The 26371-nt window shown below is 43.6% G+C and overlaps 1 protein-coding gene across 5 annotated transcripts in view; it reads left to right on the top strand.

Annotated features, from left to right (window-relative positions):
• Positions 1 to 24486, top strand: part of MOB3B (MOB kinase activator 3B) — a 145518-nt gene extending 121032 nt beyond the window's left edge. For 3 of the 5 annotated variants that reach the window (XM_065549678.1, XM_065549676.1, XM_065549677.1), the window contains one exon: positions 1849 to 1914. In XM_065549678.1, coding sequence (XP_065405750.1) covers positions 1849 to 1899 — 51 coding nt within the window. In that variant the 3' untranslated portion in view covers positions 1900 to 1914. Of the gene's footprint in view, positions 1 to 1848; positions 1915 to 19367 lie in introns of those variants that run through there. The other 2 variants (XM_005294753.5, XM_024105658.3) reach the window with 1 other exon arrangement.
• The last annotated feature ends 1885 nt before the right edge of the window (positions 24487 to 26371 follow it).

Below are 26371 nucleotides of genomic sequence, written 5' to 3'. Positions count from 1 at the left end.
GGCAGGTCCAGCTATTCGGCGGCAATTCGGCGGACGGTCCCTCACTCCCGCTCGGAGCGAAGGACCTCCTGCCGAAGTGCCGCTGCAGAACGCGATCGCGGCTTTTTTTTTTTTTTTGCTGCTTGGGGCAGCCAAAACCCTGGAGCCGGCCCTGATTGGCAAAAGCGTCCTTGAGCTTATGTTGTTCAGGGAATTGCTTTAACTAGGCAGGCAAAAGATCTCCTTATGCCAGCATAAGCTGCAAGATAGGGGGCTCTACCAGTGTAGCTATGCCAATATAGTTATAGCAACAACGCCTTTTTAGGGTAGACTAGCCCACGAAAGATCCTAAAGTGCCTTACAAACTATGGGTCTGATTCTGATCTCTTACACTGATGTAAATTCACTGGCATCAGTGGAGTTACTCCTGATTTGCATTGGTGTAAGTGATAGCAGAATTTGGCTCTCTGCTTCACTTTTCCTCCTGATGTGGCTTCTACTTCTCCTCCTCCCTCAGGAAATCTGTGCTTGCTCACAGATGTCATTTCTTACAAGTATTTTGTTTTATGAGAACAAAAAGTAATAAAATGGGACATAGATGAAGCAAATTAAAGCAAGATATTTTCTAAATGTCTGTTTACCATATGTATTAAAAACAGTTTCTCATTTAAAGATACAGCGACACATTCAGCCTTAGTGTAAGTGATTGCTACTCCAGTAGAATCAGTGGAGTTGTATTAATGGAATGAATCCAGTGGAGTTGGTACCATCTCCTGCTAGGACTAAATTTGTCCCCCAGTGATCAAATATAAAATGTCCTTATCCGCTCCATTATATTCAGTATTAAAACTGCCATTGATTTCAAAACAGGGCAGGGGCTCCAATAAGTTTTCACTTTACATTTGATGCAATTAAAAATAAGCATCTAAAATTGCTGAAAGAGAATGGTTTTACATTTTTCTATAGAAAACTCTACTCTAATACAAGTCTAAGAATTTGAGTAGACAAACCAAAGAGTAAAGCGATGGCTTTTTATTACATTAACCTAATCAGAATAGCTGTATGTCCTGTTGATTTACAGTAAGCAATGCTATATATTACATCAAAAAACTTACACTACACTGGGCAGCATTAACGTTTCACAGTTGCACTTTGGGGCGCTGGAACAATTTTTATAGTGGGGGTGCTGAGGGCCACTGAACCAAAGTGTAAACCATCTATATAATGGAAACCACTTCAAGCCTGGGGGTGCAGCAGCACCCCCAGCACCTATAGTTGCACACTTTTAAGTCAGGAAGTTCCACGGTTCAGACTGTGTAACTTAGCCTTATCTCTTTCCCTTGTGTGTGATGACACAGGGCCAGATTTTATTCATATTTCCACTGATGTGAATGCAGAGTATTTCTTTTGTAGTCAATATCATTACTTTAGATTTACACAGGTATAACTTAGAGTGAAGTCTAGCCTCATTGTTTTTGAAGTACATGATCATTTCTCAAATAACGCTAATATAACATCAGGCACTATTGTGTCTTCCTTTATAAAATGTGCTTTGTCCGATGCATGTTAATTAGCGTTAATTGGTAGACTTTTCGGAGGAGCAGCCAGAGATTTGAACAGGCAGGAAAACTGAAGAGATGTTCTCTCCAAGTCCTCCAGCACGGTTGCAGCTCCTAGCCAGGAAGCAGGAGTTGCCTCTGTTCATGCCATAACTTGTTCTGTGGACAGAGTATTTCAGTCTCCAGGGCTGTCAGGCCAACATCTTCCTTACACTAAAAAACCCAACCCCACATAAAGTGTAGTTCTTTTCCCAAACACTGTAGACATGGACATCTGTGTTCGCATAGCGTTTTATGTTTGTATTTGCAGATTTTGCCCAAACAGTGTATTGAGGGAACCGGCAGCCCAATGAAGTCATGATCAGGATTCACGATACTGAGTCAGTATTTCTCCATGTGTCTTTGTCTGTTCAACTGCACTTTTGATGCCAGCCCATGTTTATTAGGGTGTATTAATTAGAGGTATTCTGGGCAAACAGCGCACATTAAACACTAAGATTACTCTTCTCCCATTGTTGGCTTACCCATGGCATGACTAGCGTGATCCCCAGACCGCAGCACTGCATACCAAGTACCACTTTGCTTTTATATCACACAACACTGTTGTCGCTGTGGCTGAGCCACAAGCAGCTACTGTTACTATCCAGTTTACAGCAAACAGTTCATCCTTTCACAAAACAATTGGCCATTTTGCTGTGTGTTTATCTATGTAACATAAAATGTTTATTAATCATGCAGCTTACTGACAGACTGCTTCTCTTCAGAAATCCTAAAACTATATCTCCTCAGTTGTACTGTTAATAGCCCCATCTGAAATTAGCACCAGCAAGCTTTTGGGGATGTTTTGTTTTTGTTTTTAAAAAAAGAGCTTTCCAACCAGCGAAGTTAGTTACATTTGTCCAGTTACATTGAACTGAAAGGCATGTTGGTTAAAATCAATGCTTAAACATCCTGGGGAATTTTCAAACTTAACTTAAAATATAAATTCATTTATAATTCATTAGATTTTTTGATCATCTTTGGTCATTCTTATTGAAGTTTCTGCTGAAACAAGAATTTGCACCTTCCCGATCCATTGTCTCTCTCTACTGTACTGCATCCCACTGTGAAGTGATGGTACTGCATATATACCAGGGATGGTCATCTCTAGAGCAATAGACTGAGAGATTAAAAAAAAAAACAGAAATATTATTGCACTGCCAGTGCAGCAGTAGGGGAATCTGGCCTGCAGGGTGAGAAAACCACGTCCTTTCACTCAAGCCACCATGCTCTCATTATCCAAATCTTTTATATCTATCCTATCCCCTCTCGCCGTATATTTTGATTTTATAAAACCATCACCATGGTATCTCCGTGTCCTCACTTAAATCCTCCCTGAAGACTCATTCCTCCTGCTCTGCCCACAAGAAGTGAGTCAACAATAACATTAACATATTGTTTTTAAAATATCCTCTTCATTCCCTCTTCTGGACTTTCCACTGTCCTGTACTCTCTCTGCTTTGTTTAGCCTGTAAGCTGTTTGGGGGCGAGACAGCCTGTATTTTGGGCTTGTATGAGTCCAAGTATATGGTTGGTGCTTAATGATGATAAATGATATGTACAAACTGTCTTCATTCCATAACCTGCCTCAGAAATATCCTCCGTACCTTTTGGCCCAGAAGAATCTCAAACCAAGATCTGTTGGCACAGTCAGCCAAGAGGATATGAGCACCATCATTGCTAGGAGGCATTGGAGATGGATTGGCCATGTGCTTCAGATGGAAATTGATTCCATCCCCAGAGTAGCAATAAGGTGGACACCTGAAGGCAAGCGAAAACTAGGCCACCTGAAAACAGCATGGCAAAGAGCTGTGGAAGCCGAGCTGAAAAACCGGGGGCACAGCTGGGGAACCATTGAAAGACTTACCAGAAACAGACAGGAGTGGAGGAACTTCATCGCTGCCCTAGCTGCCACAGGCGTAATGGGAACATGATGATGGTGATGAATGATGATCAATAATTTACAATCAACAACTTCTAACTCTAAAATCTGTTCAAGAAACTGGAAACTTTTCTCTACCTCCTTCCCTAATGCATCGAACTTTGGTCATTCAGATCAAAAGGATACAGAATTGGAAGTGCCCTAGTTAGGGGTATGCCAAACCAACACCCAACTAGTTATTTTTGAAAAACTGAAATCTTGATTCCTAGGCCCTTCTCTAATATATTTTTGTCTACCCTCCCACAAAATTGGATATCTCTACTGGATGGAATGCACCATTTACAGCTGATCATTTCAGATTCGTCCACTAAAGACTTATCACTTCTTTTTTGAACAAATTTGCTATATATTTGAATATACAATTACACATCTAATTTGCATTCACCATCATAGTACTTTGGCATGCAAATATTTTAATTGTGTGTGCAACTGGCTAATAATGGTTATTTGACTACAGTTGGGCATATAAATTAGACATACACTTGTAATTTGTTAAGACAGGCACATATGCTATAATGTTACTATGCAAGCTTACAATACTGACCTCTCAAAAGTGTTCCTCTTAGTGCCTGTTGCATATAGTGGATATAAGTCCTAATACTAATACAAAAGTGGAAGAATAGACTATTGCTAGTCTGAAATAATATCCAAGAGAATATAAATGACTAGATGTTTTTGTGTAAATTTTACTTTTTCATTCACGTGTGTTCCAGTACCAGACTCCTTGCTGTTAACCCAGCTGTTCTTCTTTTTAGAAGAATTTCCTTCTTAAAAATCTTTTTCAATTAGAGTTCATCTTTTGTGAGCACTAGTCATGTTGACCAATATTTTATTTTACATGTTGTCAAAGTGACCAGAGAATTTGACAGTTACAAATTTTCTCCATCCCATGTAAAAAATAAACAAAAATTAGCATTCTAGGACTTGTGTGGCTGAAAAATGTTACTCTCAGCTGTGATGAACAGAAAAGGCAAGGCCCGAGCCACAGAATGGTGCCAGAGTTTTCAAAATTGTCATCTTCTGCATGCATATTTTATTGATTATTGTTAGTGCATTAGATGATTAGATTGCTCAGTGTCTAAATATGTAATGGTAAGGACAGGAAACATCAAGAATGTTCCTGTTGATGATCTCCTTTGTCTAATTAAACCAGGCCAGGTTTTGGGTGGTACAGTTTGTGATTTTGATAATGTTTTGGACAAACTGCCAACCTGACTTGTATTAAGCTGTGACGCAGTTTGTCTCTTTCTTGTGGGTGCATAAATGTATGTTTGTTTCTTGTGGGGAGCGTACTAAATAGGTCCTGCCTTAAAGCTTGCTCCATTAACATTTGAATTGCAGACTGCTGTGGAACTTGTCCTCCTTTAAAATGAATTCACGTTTCACAAATTGTTAAAAAATAAATACATCTGCTTCAAAGGCAATCATTAAGACATGATAAAAGCAAGAGTTACAATTTCCCAGGCTAATAAAGATAAACTAGAGGCAGTAGGAATCAGTGGGAAACTTTAGACCAATCTGCAGGGATTTTATTCCTCCAAATACATAAAATGCTGAAGAGCTTTAAAAGGGCACAGTCGTATTAAAAATAGCACCTCCGTCTGAAACTTTTTTTTAACCTCCTGTTGTTTCATCTAGCCTAATATTGATGTGGGGATTTGGGGAATCTGTGTACAATTTAGGACTTCCAGTTTGAGATTATGAATTCTCTGTATTGATCTCTTTATCAAACTACAAACTCCATTTTGATTGTAAGATGAGCCTGCCATCTCTGGCGTCTTTTTACTTATTTAGGGATAAAATTACAAGGCTTGGCAATACAGGGCTAACAGTGGAGGGTCATTAAACCTTGGCAGTCTTCTATTGAAATGGAAGCCCCCTTAGTCAAAGAAGGTGGCCAGACCAGGAAAACCAGTCCACCCAGGTAGGGTTGTAACTGAGCAATGTATCACCTGATGAGGTTGATTGAGGTCACCTGACAAAGAGGCCTGCAACTTTATAAAAGGAGGACTTTCTCACTAGCCAAGCCAAATTAGTGGGAAGGGGAGAAGGAACTAGAAGCAGAAGGCAAGGCTGTGCAGGAGAAGAAAGGGGAGGATCCAGGACCCCCTACAGGACTCTGGCCTAACCCCAAAGAATGCTCAAAAGGGGTGAGGAAACAGAGGCAGGGAAGTGTGTGTAGGTGTTTTATTGTTTTGTCTGGATCTGTGTATTTCTGGTGCTGTCTAGAGCAGTCGTTCCTAATCTTTTTACTAAGGTGACCCCTTTTGAGACCCCTGCATTACATATGTGCACCCTCCTTCCCAGCAGCACAACCATAATCCCAGCCCAGTTCTGAGGGGAGGCCCTCGGCGGAATGGGGTTGGAGAGCAGGCTCACCCTGCCTGCACTCACCCCGCAGCATCAGTTTCTATCCTGCAGGACTGGGCCCAGCTCCCCACTCTGGATGTTGCAACCTGATGTATGGGGACACGGCACCACTCAGGTCATGACAGAGGGGCAGCTGGGCCAGACCTGAGTGGTGCTGTGACCCAGTGCACCAGGACTCAACAGCCGGAGCAGGGAGCTGGGCCCAGCACCATGGGACAGAAACCACTACTGCGGGCCAGGAGAAGTGTATGTTTGCCTCACACCACGGTAATTCCCTCTGCTGTCAGTGTCCTCACGTTGTCTCTCACAACAAGAATTTCTCTTCACAGGGCTGTTGTCTTTAGGGCCACGTGAAGACTCCAAAAGTTGGAGCCTTGGCTGGGGAGACCCTTCCTGAGTGGCTGTGGTTGGCAATGTTATGACAGGATGGGTGACTGTTCATGGAATAATGTCTTTTATAAGTCATCACCGGAGGCCTTTGCTACACCCTTTTTGAAAGGTCTGTTATATTCTGCACCCAGCACTGGCCTCCAGATGCAGTCTGGTGCACAGCTATAAACTCCCTCTCCATACACACCTTCCAGGTTATTGAATGGACTCCTTGCATGGGGCTCTCTAGAAGGAATGTAACTACTTCTTCGAGTGCTTGTTCATGTCCAGTCCAATCAGGTGTGTGCGCGGGCACGTGCACAGTAGCTGGAAGATTTTCCCATAGCAGCATCCGTCGAGTCGGTCTGGGTGCCATCTTAAGTCACGCCTTTATGGCGCTCAATATAGAGCCCTGCCAATCCGCCACCCCCTCAGTTCCTTCTTACCGCCAGTGATGGTTAGCTGGAACTTCCCTGTACTCTTGTCTCGGCAAGCGCATTTAGCAGTCTATATAAATAGTTTTCATTAGCTCTGTAGTGTTAATTAAATAGTTAGTAGCCCTTAGTGTTAGATTAAGTTCCCTTGGTTTCCCCTCCTACGCTCTCTCGACAGTGGGGCATGCCGGGGTCTCCGGGTTTCAAAGCCTGCAGCAAGTGTATGCCCAGAAGCAATCCTCACACTTCGTGTTTAGGAGAGCGCTATCAGAAGGATCGTTGTGCCATCAGGACATTAAAGGATAGAGATCAGCGCCTGAAGGTCCTATTAATGGAGGCTGCACTCTGCCCCAGTCCAATCCTGGGTCGAGGGACCCTGTGCCGAGTTCCTGTTCCTTGGTGCGGAACACTCTGGCACCGTCGTCATGAGCACCAGTGCCGAGTAAGAACAAGGACTCACGGCACTGGCCCAGCTCCACTCATGGCCCACATGCTACACACAGGTGCCACAGAAGAAGAAGAGGCCAGAGAGGGGTCGTTCTCCCCTTGCTAGGCCTAAGGAGCCAGCCGTTATGAGACCAAGTTGGGCCACACTACTTCCACTCCACCACTGCTGATGGTCATGTCGACTCCTGCCCTGTGTGGAAGGGCAGTTGAGTCAGGACCCTCCTCGTTCACCGAGGCTGAGTCGGGAGCTGTACCTCCTTCGACTCCGGAGGCGTTTGAGGCAGCCCAAGAACTGCTCCATCTCACGGCACTGTTCTCCCCTCCTAAACAGGACAAGTTGCCTGCACCGGTCGCTCCCTGCGCACCTTCAAGGAGAAAGCCCGCCATGATGCCCCGCCGATCTTTCACCCAAGCTGCCTTCTACTTTCAAATTCTCAATGAGTTCCTCCCTATTTGCTAAAATCAAGTCTAGAACAGCTTCCCCCCAGTAGCTTTTTCAACCTTCTGAAATAAAAAGTTGTCTGCAATGCAGTCCAAGAACTTATTGGATGGTCTGTGCCCCGCTGTGTTATTTTCCCAACATATATCTGGATAGTTGAAGTCCCCCATCACCACCAAATCTTGGGCTTTGGATGATTTTGTTAGTTGTTTAAAAAAAGCCTCATCCACCTCTTCCACCTGGTTAGGTGGCCTGTAGTAGACTCCTAGCATGACATCACCCTTGTTTTTTACCCTTTTAGCCTAACCCAGAGACTCTCAACACTTCCGTCTCCTATGTCCATCTCCACCTCAGTCCAAGTGTGTACATTTTTAATATATAAGGTTTCAGAGTAGCAGCCGTGTTAGTCTGTATCCGCAAAAAGAAGAACAGGAGTACTTGTGGCACCTTAGAGACTAACAAATTTATTAGAGCATAAGCTTTCGTGGACTACAGCCCACTTCTTCGGATGCATATAGTGTGTTCCATTCTATATGCATCCGAAGAAGTGGGCTGTAGTCCACGAAAGCTTATGCTCTAATAAATTTGTTAGTCTCTAAGGTGCCACAAGTACTCCTGTTCTTCTTTTTAATATATAAGGCAACACCTCCTCCCTTTTTCCCCTGTCTATCCTTCCTGAGCAAGCTGTACCCATCCACACCAACATTCCAATCATGTGTATTATCCCACCAAGTTTCAGTGATGCCAACAATGTCATAGTTGTATTTATTTATTAGCACTTCCAGTTCTTCCTGCTTATTACCCATACTTCTTGCATTTGTATATAGGCATCTAAGATACTGGTTCGATCTTGCCTCCCAGTTTTGCCCTGACCCTCCTTTCTCTCTGCCATTATAGGCCACATTCCCTCTTGTTTCCGACCCATCTCCCTGGTCTCTATGTTCCCCACTTACCTGTGGGCTTTGCTCACCTGTCCCCGTCGAACCTAGTTTAAAGTCCTCCTCACTAGGTTAGCCAGTTTGTGTCCAAATAGGGTCTTCCCCGCCTCGAAAGGTGAACGCTATCTCTGCCTAGCAGTCCTTCCTCGAATAGCATCCCGTGGTCGAGGAAGCCAAAGCCCTCCTGGCGACACCATCTTCGCAGCCAGGCATTCACCTCCATGATGCATCTGTCTCTGCCTGGGCCCCTACCTTTGACAGGAAGAACTGAAGAGAATACCACCTGCGCTCCAAACTCCTTCACCCGTACTCCCAGAGCCCTGTAGTCATTCTTGATCTGCTCAGTGTCACACCTCGCAGTATCATTTGTGCCCACATGGATGAGTAGCATGGGGTAGTAGTCAGAGGGCTGGATAATCCTCAACAATGCCTCCGTAACGTCTCGGATACGGGCCCCCGGCAGGCAGCATACCTCCCGAGATGAAATGTCAAGGCGACAGATGGGCACCTCCGTCCCCGTCAGCAGAGAGTCTCCGACCACCACTACCCTACGTTTCCTATTTGCAGTGGTGGCAGCAGACCTCCCAGCCATAGGGGTACGAGGCTTCTCCTCCTTTACTGTAGGGGGTGATTCCTTCTTTCCTATATCAAGAAGAGCATAACGGTTACCTATTACCACAGCGGGAGGGTTCAGAGCAGGGGTGGAGCACTGCCTGCTGCCAGAAGTAACCAGCTGCCAGTGTCCACCCTGAACCATCTCCTCCTCCACCAGTGGTGTATCAGCAGTCCTGTGTACTGGGACAGCTACCTCAGCTGTCTCCACATGGACACTGTCCAGGAATTGCTCGTGGATTTGGATGCTCCTCAACCTAGCCACCTCTTCCTGTAGCTCTCCCACCTGCTGCCTGAGAGATTCCACCAGCAGGCACCTTTTACATTGGATGATCCCCCCAGCCTGGATATAAGTAAGTGGAAATTGCAAGTTACAGTCTCTGCAAAACCATACCAGGATCTGGGTAGAAGCATCCATGCTCAGGCGCTCTGTCTGGTTACAGGTGCAGGTGGAGGAGACAGAAGCAGTGCTGGCACGGGTGTTGCGGGTCTTCCTAACCATCATAAGCTTCCCTCTGTCAAACTCCCTCTCAAACTCCCCTGTCCAATCCAAGCCACCTTCCAGCCCGAAACAGGCCTTTTGAAGGTGCGGTCGAGGATGGCGCAGCAGAACAAAAACCGGATCTATCCTGCCTTACCTTTTCGTCCCGACTATCCCCTTTCTACCGTGCTCGGTCCCGTATCACTTCGGACCACTGGGTGCGCCACACTGTAGAGAGGGGATATTCCATCCAATTCTGTGCCCTTCCACTCCCCCTTCCCCGTCCCTTTTCAGGGACCCCTCTCATGAGCAACTCCTTATTCAGGAGGTGCACTCACTCCTTTTGCTAGGGACAGTGGAAGAGGTTCCGTAGCAGAAGGACAATGGTTTTTATTCTTGGTATTTCCTTATACCGAAAGCCAAAGGTTGGCTAAGGCCCATCCTTGACCTGCAAGAACTTAACAAGTTCATGAAGAAGCTCAATTTCCGTGTGGTCTCTTTGGCCTCCATCATACCTTCATTGGATCCAGGAGATTGGTATGCCACCCTCGACTTGAAGGACGCGTACTTTCACATAACAATAACTCAGTTCCACAGAAAATACCTCAGGTTTGTGGTGAACAACACCCACTGCCAGTTCACAGTCCTCCTGTTCGGCCTGTCAGCAGCACCTCGAGTATTCACCAAGTGCATGGCAGTCATGGCCGTGTTCCTGTGCAAGCAGCAGGTACAGGTGTTCCCGTACCTCGACGACTGGCTGATCAAGGACCAATCCAGGACTGAAGTAGAGATGCAAGTCGCCTTCATAAGAGCTTCTTTCGGTGAACTGGGCCTGCTACTGAACGAGGGGAAATTAACGCTGTCCCCGGTTCAGAGAATAGAATTTGTAGGGGCGGTACTGGACTCAACACAGACCAGGGCATTCCTTCCCGAAGCGAGATTTCGAACCCTGGGCAACATTATTTGAGGTCTCCGACAGTTCTCCACCACCTCAGCACAGAACTGCCTGAAACTTCTAGGACACATGGCAGCTTGTACCTATGTGGTACAGCATGCCAGACTTAGACTTTGACATCTTCAGTCATGGCTGGTGTCAATGTGGCTGGCGTCGGTATATCAGCCAGCCCGGGACAGTTTGGACAGGATTGTAACCCTGCCTCGCCCGGTACTCGACTCCCTCCTGTGGAGGCTCGACCCCCAGGTAGTATTTGCAGTGGTCCCTTTCACCAGCCCCCAGCCATCCCTCTCACTAGTGACAGATGCATCAGACTTGGACTGAGGGGCACATTTGGGAGACCTCAGTACACAAGGCCTCAGGTGGATCTCGCTCTACACATCAACGTCAAAGAACTGAGAGCGGTGCGCTTGGCATGCCAAACTTTCCGAGCCCACCTAGCAGAGAGATGTGTATCAGTCCTGACAGACAACACCACGTGTGTTAGGAAGCCCTCATGCTGTGGAACTTCTGTGTAGAGCACGCGATACACCTGCAAGCATCGTACCTCCCTGGGATACAGAACGAGTTGGCGGACCATCTCAGCAGGTCGTTCCACGGCCGCAAGTGGTCCCGTCACCTGGATGTCATGAACTCAGTCTTCCATCAGTGGGGTTTTCCCCAGATAGACCTGTTCGCCAACACTCCAGCGGCAGGGAGCAGAGGCTGCGCTCTCTGGATGTCTGCAGAGCGCGAACCTTCTACATCGAGAGGATGAAACACTTCCGAAACTTGGTCCAGTTATTTGTGGCGAACAGAATGAAAGGTCTTCCTGTCTCTTCTCAATGGATTTTGTTGTGGATCACATGCTGCATCCAGGAGTGCTACAACCTGGCAGAGGTGTCTGTTGCTTTGATCACTGCGCTCTCCGCCAGGGCACAGGCTTCCTCAAGAGCGGTCCTGACTCAGGTTCCCACCCAGGAAAACTGCAGGGCGGTGACATGGTCCTCCATCCACACTTTCGCCATGCACTATGCAATCATCCAGCAAGCCAGAGCGATGCTCCAATCAGTGGATGACTCCAACCCCACCTCCTGAACTTGGGCTTATGAGTCACCTGATTGGAATGGACATGAACAAGCACTCGAAGAAGAAAAATGGTTACTCACCTTCTCGTAACTGTTCTTCAAGATGTTATTCATGTCCATTCCAATACCCACCATCCTACCCCTCTGTTGGAGTAGCCGGGTCGACAGGGCTCTATATTGAGTGGGGCGGGTCGACAGGGCTCTATATTGAGCGCGACTCCGGGGGTACCCAGACCGACCCGATGGATGCTGCTATGGGAAAATCTGGCTACCATGCACATAAGCGCGTACACACCTGATTGGAATGGACATGAACAACACATCTTGAACAGTTACGAGAAGGTGAGTAACCGTTTTTTCCTGTGCCCTTTCCGCCCTTCCCTCAGTAGCACCCCTATGCTGGGACAGCCATAATTGTCTCTTACTGTTCTTTCCAGAGCCAGGGCAGTTTTCAAAGGATGGTGAAGAGGAGCAGTTTGCCCCCATGATTTAACTAGCAGCTGTAGCATCATGTAAGGGGAAAACGTGGCCAAGCCACCTCTGTGCTGGTGCTTGTCAGTAGACACCCTGGGTCTGACATGATTGTGAAATTACAGGGGGAGTGAATGAGGATTTGAATCTCTGCAGGAGTCCCAGTATTTCTGAAGGGGATTATTTTTTAATTGTTTTTCCCGTGAGATTTTATAGCATTTGCCATCTTTTTTAATCATCCCTGACACTTAGCCTAGTTTCCTGTTAGCTCCCTTCTAAGGCAGAAACATAGATCTATGCCTCCATCAAGTACCCAGATTGAGCTAAGATCTCAATTATCATTCCTGATGTTTTGCACACTCTACATTTGATTCATGTGAGGATAGAAACAGAGTTTCCTTTGGAGAACAAGATTATTTACTGGGGCAGCCGAGCCACATTGGTGGGACCATGTTGTTCCCTGGAGGAACTCTGATCAGGCTGCTCTGGAATTTCCCCAAAGTGAAGTTACCCTTTAGAAATGCTGGAAGCTCTTGACGTCCTTACAGACTCAGTAAACTGCTCAATTTTTCTTTGGGTTTTTTGCTTTCTTTACAGGTGAACTGAGAAGCAAAAATAAAAATTGAGTTAAGTCTAGATGCATGTGCTTAATGTTGGAGGGAGGAGAAAGCATTCATTAGACAGAGAAAGATGAATTAACTTTTTAGAAACGTGTGTGTTCTGTCTGGGAAATCATTTTGGTATTTCCTGAAAAATATCCCATAACGCATCGTTCTGTGACAACACAAAACCAGGGACTGCAGTGAGACTTCTGGTGTTTGTGAAATTGCATTCTGGGATGATCCCAGCAAACCAAGAAGTGACAAAATGATTTGACAGGGCAGAATAAAGGATTTTTTTTTAAAGTTAGTTACAAATTAGTTGGGTTTAAATGCCCCAACAGCCTGGTCCCTGGGCATATTCAGCAAGTAAATCTGTTCTTGAATCAATTTCTGGTTTTGCTCTGCACGGCATCTTTAAACAACACCAATCATTTCTGCCATCAGCTGTTGAGTTAATTATATAATCCAACACCACGGGCAGCAACAATTCTTGATGCATTGGCCACACAGTGATTGCAAGTCAATACTCTATCACTGCTTCTAATGGCTGTTCAAGGGGAACTGCAAAACCAAAACAAAAATTTATTTAAGTCCAGACTTCATTACTAACTGTCCCCACTAAGTAGGCTGTGAGAACATTTATTTGGCACAGGAATAAGCTTTAATATATTTTAAAATTGGTTTTAATCTTTCACTTTCTATTCCTCTGTCTACCTGACTCTAATTTGTCTGTCTAGTCTATCTGTGTACCAATTAATTCCCACCTGGGGCTCAAGATCATAGCACCACAGACCAGAGAGTCAGCAAATTCCTGTGTTACTGTTCCTTAGAAGTCCTTAGCCAGCAAATTGACTCTCTTCACTTCGCTTCCTTCCCCTTATACCCTCATTGTCTATGATAGGTTTTACTTGTCTAGAATGTCCCCCCAACTCTTGTCCCCCAGCTAAAATGAACACTACATTTCTAGATAATCACTGTACTATGAAGACTATGGCGTTTATTCTCCCATCAGAGCGTGGGAGGATTTAGACTCCAATTTGTGTTAATGGCAACTTCCTGTGTAAGTTTTCCATGCATCATTGAGATTATAGAGGCATAATGTCCTCCACTTAGGTGGGATTTTTGCATTGGCCTAAATGGAACCGGGCTTTGGCTTTATATTTCTTAGTGTCTACCAGAGTTGGTGAGACTGTTTGTTGTGGTTTTTAATCTGTGGTCGCGGACCCCTGGGAGTCCGCAATCTATGTCTAAGGAGTCTGCAAAAGATTGCCGTTTCCATAGGACTGTGGCTTTCAGCCTGTGGTCCGCAAACCCCTGGGGGTTCGCAGACTATGTCTAAGATTTCCAAAGGCGTCTGCACTGCCATTCGAAATTTTGTATGTGTCCATAAATGAATAAAGATTTAAAACCACTGTGTTAAAATATTTGAAGGAAGGATAATCATTTTGCTTTTTTGAAGATGGTGCTGTGAATTTGACAAGAAAAAGCTGACTGCTGTGGAAAGAACCAAAAACAAAAGGCTTTAATTGTTTCCACATTTTATAATGGAATACTCCACATTTGCTCCTACAAGAAGTCATCTCTAGTCACATTCCTTTCGTGCAGCCCTTCCTCCCAAAAAAACACCCCATCAAAAACGTGACTGACGATAACATATTTTGCCACCTCTATAATAATTTCTATTGCTATTCTAGAAACCATTTCCTGGTTATTTTTCTTCCTTATTGTAAATTTCCGTTAAGGGAAACAACACACACACACACACACACACACACACACTTCACACTCTCCCCTCTAAAGAAAATAATCTGTATCTTCAATTTGTTGATATCACTCCGAGGTCAGTTGAAGTCAATAGAACCTGTACCTATGCATAGGATGGAATTTAGCCCTGCTTGTCTCTTTGACTGTTTCTCTGTTGTTAACTTCCTGGGAACAGTGTGTATCCATTTAGAAACGGCTTCTTCTCTGCTTCAGCAGTGGTGATATTGTCAGCCTGAGTGTCGTTTTCTGAATCTCCGACTCCTACAAACATTTCCAACACCAAAGCCAAACAGGTGTTGGAACAGAAGGCCATTTAAATAGGAGTGTGAAGGCAAGGATGGAACTGCAGAGCAGCTTGCAGCAACACAGCCAAGTGGAGGATGGAGGAAAGGCACAGGATGGATGGGACCATGAAACTAATTATGCAGCCAGACAGAACCCTACATATTTTATGATACAAGATGAGATATTTTTTTCATTAACATACAGGAAAAATTCTGCCTCAGCAAAAACCTGAGACCTTGTAATGCAGACTTACACTCCATGAATACTTTTTAGAGATGAAGCATTCACAGTTGTGCTTTGCAAATGCTACCTTTCAGGCATTAACGTGGGGCGTGTTTTAAAAACCTTCAGTAGACGCAGTGTGCATAAACTCCATATCTCATAGGATCCCCTTGCTGCCTGTTGAACTGTTTCTAATGATCCCCTCACTATCTGAGCTCTGGTTTTTCTTGAGTAGGGAACAGGACGTTTGAGTTTCAAATTGTTGCTTTTTCTGCTCATTACTGATCTGGGCAGGAAGAGTTTGCCTCCCTCTGATCCTGCAAAATGGGCAGATTTACTGACACCAATTCTCTGCTTCTGCAAAACTATTTCCTTGTCTTCCTAAAAAACATAAACTGTTGGCTGACTCCTCTAGTTGCTGTGTGGAAGCAGCGGCAGAAGGAGGGGTGTCTGTCTGCCTGGTCCGTGTATCAGACTTACAGAGAGCCCATCACTCTGGTATCTAGGCTCCAAATACATAAATTAAGCATCTGCAGCTATTAACACTGCTTCAGGAAGCATCAACAGTTTGCTGACGGGGGAAACACCACCAGGGCTGGCTGAAGCCAGAATGAAGACATTGACATTGCAGCTGCTAAGAAGTTGTTCAATAGTCTGTTTTTCCTGAGTGCGTGTGGGTGAATTTCTGAATGTGGAAAATTTTCAGAGGATGATGTTATACAATTGGAAAAACTAAGTTCTAGAATTTACTCTGCTAGTTTAATATCCGTGTGTTTGGCTCCACTCAGTGGAGAAGACTCAGAATGCAAAGTGGCCTGGAAGGGCCTGTAGCAGCACTGAGGCACTTGAATGTCCATTCATTCTTTTAACAGTGTTGTCTGGAAAAATCGAGTATTATGAACTCCTATGGCTCTTCCTAGTAGACTTCTGAGAGTTAGCAAAGCTGATCGGTATTTTCAACAACTTTTGACTGTCCCCACCAAGAATTGGTGCTTTGTGATCCTTTAAAATAAAAAAGATAAAAACTGATGCTGCAGAATTCCCCTCAGGTCCTAAAATCTGTTCTTTCAGGAAACAATGTGCAGCAAGAGAGCATGATATTAATATACTATAAATTACTTATGATTGTTTGTGTGTCTGCTGGTAGAAATTTCTGTTGACCTTCCAAGGTAGTAAGATTACAGGGATCACACTTGTGTACGAGAAAGCAAACAGCTGTGTAATGAATTGTATTGAATGTGGCTTTTTAGTTTTCATTGTTCTGGAGGAAAAACCTGTGGATTAGAGGTAGTTGAAAAATTTGCAGGTTTTTTTTCATGAAAATATTCATGAAACATTCATCCTGTTTTTTTAACCACCTCTTAATATCGATAGCAAAGCAGCTTACTGCATTCTTATGATTTGCTTTAAAACAGCCTTCAATGACAGCATTCCATATTCCAGTCTAGTTGTGGCTGGGTTGGTCCCAGGATATTAGAGACAAAGGACGGGTGAGGCAATATCTTTTATTGGACCAGCTTCTGTGCTGTTACTTTTATCATCCAACATTTTGATTCAGAGCAACATATCGGATGCTAAAGAAATTCCGAAACAAGCTGATGTAGAAGCTGATTACAGATGTGGAAGGCATAAAATCTGTGCAGTGCTATAGAACAAAGAAGCATCCTGAAGGAATGAGTTATAAAGTACAAGATAAATTTTCAGTTACAGGATTGCCAGGAAACCCTTTATTTTGGGAAGTAATCAGCATGTTAATGTTATTAAACCAATGATAAAATAAGGTGAATTTTAGGAACTCATAAGAAGCTTTGTTTTGTTTTAATGCAATTTACATTTTCCAGACAATGGATGGATTTAAGAGGCTGATGTAAAGAATCTCTGGTCTACACGCCAGAATTTTAATTTGATGTGTACTTGCTGATTGAGAGTTGGACATGAATAAAAACAATAGATATGATCACGTCTCCTCAATCCATGTGTGGAGGAGCCTTCTGAACATGGATCCCCAGGTTTTTCATTGTGGTGGTGACTCCTCAGCTGAGTCGTTTTTATAGAGGGAAGTAAAGAATAAAGAAAATTCCACCATAGAGGAAGGTTCTCAAGCTAAAATCTTTAGATTGTGGGGTCCCTTAGCAGAGTTGGGGTGCCATGAATTTAGCGTATACATATAGAAATATCTCTACATTCAGCACAGGTTCCCAACAGCACCTTAAAGTGGATTGGATGACCTTTATTTACATTTCAGTTTCTTTACATTATGATTAGAGTCATCTACATGGCATCTGCTTGAATATATCTTGGCTCCGCTGTGCTGCTCCCCTAGCTCCTGCTAACCCTTGGAAACACAGCTCAGCCACATTTCCAAGGAGCTGGGTGTGTTTTGAGGAGGAAGGTGGAACATTTCACAGCTCTGGAACTCCCTACCTCAGAAGGGTGCTGGTTCCACTCTGCAGGAAGACATAGAAGACGTATCCCTTAGATATTATTTAAATACCAAAAGCCACCCATGCAAATTAAGGGCTAGTGTCCCTGATCCAGACAAGCAGTTGCTGGTGTAACAAGGTCCAGTTTTATTAAGTGAATTTAATGCATGCTGTGAAAGGTGCTATAGTGATAGATTACAGTCTGCTACTTATCCAGAGACTAAGTACATGCAGGCGGTGACTATACCAATGTACCTCAGCCCTGAGCCAGAGAAAGTCCTGTTAGGGCTGAGAGGGCAACTTAATTTCCAAATCTAGTTAATCCTTGGCCTTTTTGCTAACACTGCTAGTTGTGATATGAATCCGGCCTTCTAGGAATTGAACTGAGACTACCAAACTCCTTTCAGATAAGCCCCAAAGAGTGGTCACGTGATAGTGGGTGCTACCAAAGTGGGCTGGATATGAAGCAGTGCTCTGGAGAAGAGATGCCATAATTCATTTCCAAACCCTATGCTATCCACTTCCCCAATCAGGTGTTAAATTGACATGGTTGCGAGTGAGATGTTACATTTACATTTCAGCAGTGTTATTTAATCCTATGTAGAATTGAGTATGTATCTATGCATTGCACAGTATACTTTAGCACGCATGAACACTTAGATCCCTAGTTACAGATGTATAAACCAATCATATCGTGAGTCATTAAAAACTGCTGGCCAGTGTGGCTAGCGAGTGATATGAGCCTCAGCTTTGGAACAGCTAGCTTCTCTGGCCACTCGAGTTCAGATCTAAGTAGCTCAGTCCTTGATATTTCAGAGGTAGATTAGTTGAGGACCATACAGTTCATTTATTAATGTATGTACTATGATTTAACTGTATAATAAAAAATACCTGTGATCACATGTGGAATCTTTTTTTGGATGCAACCTTATAATCTGAGATCCTGTGTATTGACACTGAAGATCCTGCAGCAATTTTAATGGGTAATAGTTTGTCTTTCACCATAATTTTCCTCTCACTGTACTTTGTTATATCAGTTGACTGCCACCCTCCACCTGGCTGCATTTCACTAGTGCTGGCCCTCGGTAGAGCCTCACCTTGCAAACATTACTTAGTACTTACTGTCATGAGTAGTAACCCCACTATAGTCCGTGTCCTTGCAGCACACTGCATAGATGTTAGTATGTTGAAGTCAATGAGACTATTCGTAGTAGTAATAGCTATACCTGGTAGCAAGAGTTTGCAGGATAGGACTGATGCTCTGTGGTCCTTCAGGTGGAAAGGTGCCATCTAAATGTAAAATATTCTTCTTCTGATATATGGAATACAATTAGAGGTATTTCCACACCACAACCATGTACCAGAATACCATTGAAGTCCAGATCCAAACTTCATGGCTTGGATCCACCTCTATAATGGACTGAACCAAATCCCACATCAGAACGCTGCTGAAGTTTGGGAAATTTCCCAGATCCAATTCTGAATCCAAACTCGGCTGCTCTGGCCTAAATCTAGAGAAGATCTAACATTTGTGTCTCTGTGTGTGTAACTAGTTAGAATATTTACCTTTATCTTTCAGAATTGAGGATTATTCCTCTTGCCTTTGAGTTCAGTGACAAATTGGAATTCCATTTCTTACTTTAACCTAAAATGCTTCCAGCGTGATAGCTGAAGAGAACTTTTGCAGGTGATTTATCTCCTTTATGTAGGACACAGTGCCATTTAGCTGCCATAGTTAGGGAATTAAGATAGTATTAAAAATGTCAGAAATGATAAAAGATTTTATGCTAATTGCCAATTACGTGCACTGTCCTTGAAGATAACAAAGAATAGCACAGACACGTGACACATGAAGCTACACTGCTGTTTGTGGTGTGGTGAAATGTGCAGATAATAAATGTGCGGAAGCTGTGAGCATATTGTAAAGCCAGTGACCTTTTGATTTTTAATTCCCTCTTTTGTTTTACAGAAAGAGATGACAACCAGGATGTGTCACTAAAGAGCCACCTGTCGCACAGAAGAGAAATCCAATTTCATCCTTTTTGCAAAGCTAGAGATCATGAGAGACCTCCTGGGCTGAACCTGCCTGTTAATTCCCCCGGGTGGGAAAGTCAAGGACAGAAGGTTACTTTCACAGATGCTTCTCAACATTGTGTGCTCTTAACCCTGAAAATGCTGCTAGGAGCCTCCTCTGAATGATGTGGATTACCAAGTGAGAAAGAATTGTCTTGGATTTTTTTTCTGGTTCCTGAATTATTGAGGAGGAATTCTTCAGTCACAGTGACGTTCCATGTTCCTGCTGTGCAAGTTTTACTGGAACTCAGGTTTTTAGGCTGGCCTGTATATTTGTAATTTTGAAATGAACCTGTGTTGTTAGTTGAAAAGATTTTGTATACTTTGATTTTGTGTACTTTGTTTTCCAAGTTCAGCACAATATAAAGAATTCTGGAACTTCAGCAAGATTTTCAGGTGGAGCCTTCCGTGTCTGCATAGGACTTTAGACGCCAGCCAAGGTTTGTGGGTAAATATTCCAAAATGCCACTGAGCCTCAACGTCCATAGGAACACAGCTGCTTTCCCCAGCAGATCTGGCAGTGTGTACTTTGCTTGTTTTCTTGGTTCAGCTCTCAGTTAGGTGACGATGGGCCAGATTCTGATCTCGGCTCCATCTGTGTAAACCCAGAGTAACGTCAGTGAGTTCAGTGGAGTCGCCCTGGAGTTACACCAGTGTGACTGACAGCACAGTCTGGCCCAGTATCTGTACAAAGAAGGGTGGTGGTAACTAGAGTTGAATGAAATGCCCTATGTACCGGTGACCACAGGGGTTTGGTGCATGCACGTAATTTTAGCTCTGTCCTGTTTCTTTTTCTCCCCCACCTCATTCTTTTCAAGGTGAGGATATTCCGTTTGTGGGGGAAAAGGGGTTGTAAATTAACGAAGACTATTTGGGAGAAGGTGAGGTCAAAACCATAATGCATGACTGCATTGCATGTAAATACTGTCTAATAAGACAGGCTGTCTTCCACACTACAAACATATAGTATAACAGTTCCCAGTATACAGTCTAATTTAAATCAGTGACCTCAACATCTGGCCTAAGGTATTCATCGTAAACTCATTAACTTATGTACAGTGTGCCTGGTGCCATGGTGATGGGCCCATTAGAAATATTTGTAATCGTATTTACTGAGAGAAGGTCTCTAGAGACACATTTTAACAAGTGGAAAATAGACAGAAGAGTCCCATATATTCTGTGCCTTCTAAGGAATTTGGCATGGACCTTTTGTTAATAATAAAGATGATTCTTTCAGATCATGTGCTGATTCCTGCTGCCCCTAAGCATTTATTCCCACCAAGTGATTTTAACAGTCTCTGCTTCTTCTGAGGTAGTATTGGAAGCAAACTTCATAGAGTATCCAGTGATAGAGTACTAGTGATGATATATGATAGACTGAAATATAGCAGACACTAAAGAATAACAACAAACATCTGAGCTCATATTGTTGCACATAATGATAACGTCTTATTCCCCTGCTTGATTTAATAGGCTCTGCAGCAGAGGTGCAGAAGTCAATGATCACATATATGCAGGGACAAAGGGTTTGAGCTATGAAAATTCACTGTTGCTAAGTTGGAAGTTTTTCCATATCTTTAGAATTATGCAAATAGCGTTAACCCTTGCCTTCAAGGAATGTTCAACTTTCAGTTTGTTACATTGAACTAAAGTACTCCTTCCTCTTTCATTGCTCTTTTGCAATCAAGCTACTTCTTGAATGCACTACAGGGACTATGCTACACATGATCTTCTTAACATTCATTTGGGTGGTGCTTACCCACTGCATAATTGTGGAACTCATTGCCACAAGATATCACTGAGGCCAAGAGCTTAGTAGGAGTGTTTTAAAAAAATAGTTATATGGTTAGAGAGAATATTAATAATTATCCATCACATGATTTCTTGTACCTTCCTTGGAAGCATCTAATTCTAGCCACCATCACAGACAGAACTGCTGGTCTGGTGTGGCATATCCTGTATTGTTAATTTCTAGCATTTCAAAGGGTTAAGACAAATGGCGGTTCACTACCAATATTTCCACAGCTTTGCATATGCAATGAAAGTTTATATAATGAAGATGTGAATCCGTGGAATCGTTAGGCAGAAAATCAAACCGTGACTAGATAAAATTAAAAAGCCTAAATTTTATCTACAAAGTCATTTTTATTTTACCTTTCACTAAAGCCACTTACTATATACTGTCTGGGTCTAATTAACATAGTGCAATTCTAAAGTGTGCAGGAATTTGTTCCCTGTTGTTTTGATTAACTTTTTTGTGATAGTGATAATTTCACCGAATTTGAAAAACTGTTTTTTTAATGTTTTTTGTTTTTAAATTAGGTCCCAGTTCAGTTTAATAACTATTGTGCTCTCCCTAGTGGCTGTTATAGATTCTGCAGCAGAGAGAGACCCCAGAGACATCCTGGCTGTCTCAGCCAGAATTCCTGTTGGGTGGCACCAGGAGATTCCATTGCAAAACAGGAGCGGCACCAGCCATTGAAAGGTGTAGTGTGTGCTTGCTGCCTACATTGGCCCATGCAGACATAGACCCACACTTGGCCCATTCTGTTTGGGCACAGTCCTGTTGCTGCTAATACAAGTCTTATCCTTGTGCTGAGGGAACACCAGGACCGGATCGTGCCTGACCCCCGTACAGGAGGTAAGGAACGGCTCTTTGAGTTCCCTCCTCTTTGTTCTCATGCGCAAGGCTAAGCACATTTTGGCCCAAAGCGCAATTATGAAATGGGCATCTCACAGCAGCCCGAGTAAGTTTGTTATTACAAAAAAATCCATGCAAACCTTCATCCCTAAAGCTAACAATGCTAGGAAATAATGAAATGTATGTTATTGCACGACCATTTTGGATGTACCTGTCATTTCTGGGATTTGACTTGACAGATTATTCCCCAACAAGAGTCTGCTATATCTTTCTGCAGATAGTATAAGTGTTTAATTCAGCACTGGCCTGGGTGCCTCAAACAATGTGGCATGGCTCATTTTCCTCCATCCCCATCTCTGTGACGTTTAACAGCCCAACAATAGCAAAGGGTGGAATGTGGAGTATCGTCAGACTTGCGAGTTTTAAGTTAATCCCTGCATTAGAGAGCAGAGTCAGGGTGCTGTAAACATTAGTCCAGGAGATTCTAATTTCACCCTTGATAATCCACCTAGCGTCAGAGATAAATATAATCTTATTTCAGTTGTTAATCACAGGCCCTATTTTACACAGACTCATCGGGATACTTAACAAGAGAGTAGCTAAAACTTCAGTGGATGTACATCTAACTAATCCACTTAACCTAAGAGGGGAAGTCCACCCACTAGACTTCACTGATAGGCAGAATTCTTAACTGTCTTCTGGGCTCAACTTCAAATATGTATGCTTCTGTTCTTTTGCCATTAACTCCCTAAATACTTCAACCAGGTTTTAGCCATTGTGTCTTCTGTTTCTTGCCTTCTAAAAAAGGATTAACCTTTTATTCCAGTGCTTACCTGATCTTAATGCTAAAGATAACAGTTTCAGGGGAATCCAACAAGAGAAACCTGCTTTTGTTCATCAAGAGTATTGCTAGCTTTATGCCAGGATTTGGGATGTTGCTGTGTGACCAAAACACCCCAAGACACACAGTGATGAGGAATTTTGGGAAGGACTTTTCTTTTGGGTGTAATACATGCACTACTCTTTGACGCATCTAATGACAATGGGGCCAAATGCTAACGTCCTCCCTTGGTTCTTACTCCGGGAAAAGTCCCATTGACCTTCAGTGGGAGTTTTGCCTTAGTGACAGCTAAGAGCCAAATCATGTGCTCCCATGGGAAGGCTAAGAAACTGCACATGGGAAACTGAGTTTCCTTCCAAGTTATCCCCCGGTAGGCAGCAAGCCTTGCACAATGTGGGATGTGCAGCTCTCCTGACCCGAGGATACCTCATGATCTGTGGGGTAAGCCCACGGGGATTTACAAAGAGCTAGTATATTCATGCAACGGCCCGGTGCCCACATATTGTCATGATTATCCTATATGGGGAAATTCCTCTGAGTTTGGAGGATGCTGCTGCCATAGATTTCTTCCCCAGCTCCACCGAGCTATGCCTCCCCAAACCAAACAGCCTCCATTCCTGCCCTTTGACAACATTTAGCTCCAAGAGCTTGGTTTTTGTTCCTTTCGTTCGCTCTATAAAGGAAAAGAAGGTGAGGGCTGTGAGTAAGAACTACAGAATTGGATCAAATGTGTATAAAATAGGAATATGTCTGCTGCCAAGTGCAGTGCTTTAGGAATGGGTTTATGCTGCAGGTATCACACAACACTAGCAAGCTGTCAGTAATGGGGCAGTGCGTATATCAGAAGGAAGAATGTGATCTTCCTACTGGTTCCAAAGGCAAAATAAACCAAGAGTGGCCTCTGAATCACTAATGATAACCTTGTAGTTTTGTTAATGTAAATTTAGTGTGATCCAATTTATCTTTGTGTTTCTTCATGAGAGAGAGAGAGAGGTAGGCAATGCTATTTGGAAGGTAGCCAAACAAAGTTGGAGCTTTGAAATGGGGAAATTGTTTCTTTTCTGTGTAACAGATTTTCCTGTTTTTAAATGGATATATTATAATAAAGTTTTATAACAGAATATTCTCCCTGGGAAGAAATGAATTAAATATCTGAGCTTGTGTGCGTGCCTGTGTGCGCATTTGTGGTTTTTCCCCACCACTAAATAGATACAGAGGCTTTTTTGTTTAATAATTTTTAGGGGAAATGCTTTTTTCTAACAAATGATTTGAATATACTGTTCCTTTTTTCCTTCCATGCACCAGTGCTGTTCAACATGTAAATTTTTTTAGCAAAGTCCAAGAAATTTTTAGACTATTTTAGTTCTGTTTGTGATTAAATGAAGGGTTCAGCTGTATGAAAAGCGAGACCGACACTAACTGTTGAAGTCATATAACAAAAAACAGGATAAAATGGAAGACTACTTGTCAAATCAATCCTAGTTTGTGAACCTGAGGAATTCAAACATCACAAATAAAAGATGCATAACCCTGCTTACGTTGCCTATAGTTGTTTTGTATGTAACGCTTTGGGGCAATAAATGCACGCATCATTTTCATACTGCAAGATACAATCCGTCAGGATCACAGGAATGAGAGATGGAAAAGACCTGTTGGATTACTGTGTCAGTCCCGCTGCATATAGGCCCCTGAGAACTGACACAACACTGGCGACAATGGGTTGGATTCTTCTCCCGCTGAAAGCAATAGCCAGCCTCTCATTGACTGCAGTGGGAGCTGAACAGTAGCCCTTACTTAAACAAGTAGTCCCACAGGATTATGGCTTGTATTGTCACTTTGTGATCTGCCCAGTGGAAGGGGCCCAGATCCTCAAAGGTAGTTAGGTACTTAATTCCCATTGATTTCAATGGGAGTTGGGCACCTTAATAAATATCTTTGAGGATTCTGTCTCAGTCTCCCTGCTGCTCTGAAGAAGTCTCCTAGGCTTGTTTTTATACCGCACCCACCATACTTCCCTCGAAATGCCGGAAAAGCTATGCTTGCTGGTGTGTTGGGCGATACAGCCCAGGCTCTGCCCAGTTCCCGCCCCCTCATTTGCTAACAGCTACTCATGGCTTGGGTAGCCAACGCAAGGGTGAAAGGGGATGCCTTATACTTATTTGCTCCCTTGTGTTAACGTGAGTTGGGCCATTTTGCCGTATGTCACTACAGTTTTACAAGATCAGGCCCCAAATCCTGCTCGCTTTAGTCACTCAAGCATTGACTTGGGTGGGACTCATCATGTGAGTAAGATGAAAAAGATTGACTCTGGATTTGAATGAAAAAAGACAGAAAGATGTAGGGGGGAAAAACAGCTACTTGCATGTTAAGAAATATAGACAAGATTGATTTTGAAAACAAACCAAACCATTGTAACAGAAGTTTCCCTCTATAACATTAGCCCTTATATTGTACTTTGATTAAGGACCATTAACTGAATGGATCATGAAGGACAGTGGTTCTCAACCAGAGGTCCAGGGTCCCCTGGGAAGTCATGAGCAGGTTTCAGGTGGTCTGCCAAAATAATCCAGAGAGCAGGGCCAGTGTTAGACTCGCTGGGGCACAGGGCAGAAAACCAAAGCCCGAGCCCCGCTGCCCAGGACTGAAGCCGAAGCCTGAACAATTTACCTTCGTAGGGCCCCCTGTGGGATGGGGGCCCCAGGCAGTTGCTCTGCCTGCCACCCCCTAATACCAGCCCCAGCTTTTAATCTACTGGATATACAGGAAAACAGTTGTTGTGGCACAGGTGGGCTGTGGAATTATTATAGCATGTTGCAGGGGCCTCAGAAAGAAAAAGGTTGAGAACTGCTGCCGACGGATACGGTTTGAAAAGGTAAATTGTACATCTCTACCTCGATATAACGCTGTCCTTGGGAGCCAAAAAATCTTAACACGTTATAGTGAAACCGCGTTATATTGAACTTGCTTTGATCCACCGGAGTGCGCTCCCCGCTCCCTCCCCCCCCCCCCCCCCCGGAGCACTGCTTTACCGCGTTATATCCGAATTCGTGTTCTATCGGGTCGCGTTATATCGAGGTAGAGGTGTACTTCTGTGTTTAAAGATTCCATTGTAGCAATGTCAGTAGCAGAAGGAAACTTGCTCAGTACTGGAGCCACAAAAAGCAATTCTCTACATAACCACTAGACAAGCACACAATCAATCCAGAGCAACAAATGGAGGTAGATATGTTAGAGGAGTATGATACCACGAAGGATAAACATCAAGGAACAGATGCTCAGCTGCTGTGAATGGAGCCATGTCCACAGATGAGAATTACACCCTGTAAACATAGGTACATTTCATTGATGACTTACATTGCAGTGGAAATTCTCTGCACTGTATTTATCAATACAAATGGAGGAAAATCCCTTTTTATAT

This window comes from Chrysemys picta, chromosome 6, assembly GCF_011386835.1.
Source record: "Chrysemys picta bellii isolate R12L10 chromosome 6, ASM1138683v2, whole genome shotgun sequence".
Lineage (NCBI taxonomy): Eukaryota > Metazoa > Chordata > Testudines > Emydidae > Chrysemys > Chrysemys picta.
Note: the sequence above shows the minus strand (reverse complement) of the source record. Positions and strands in the feature narration are given on the sequence as shown.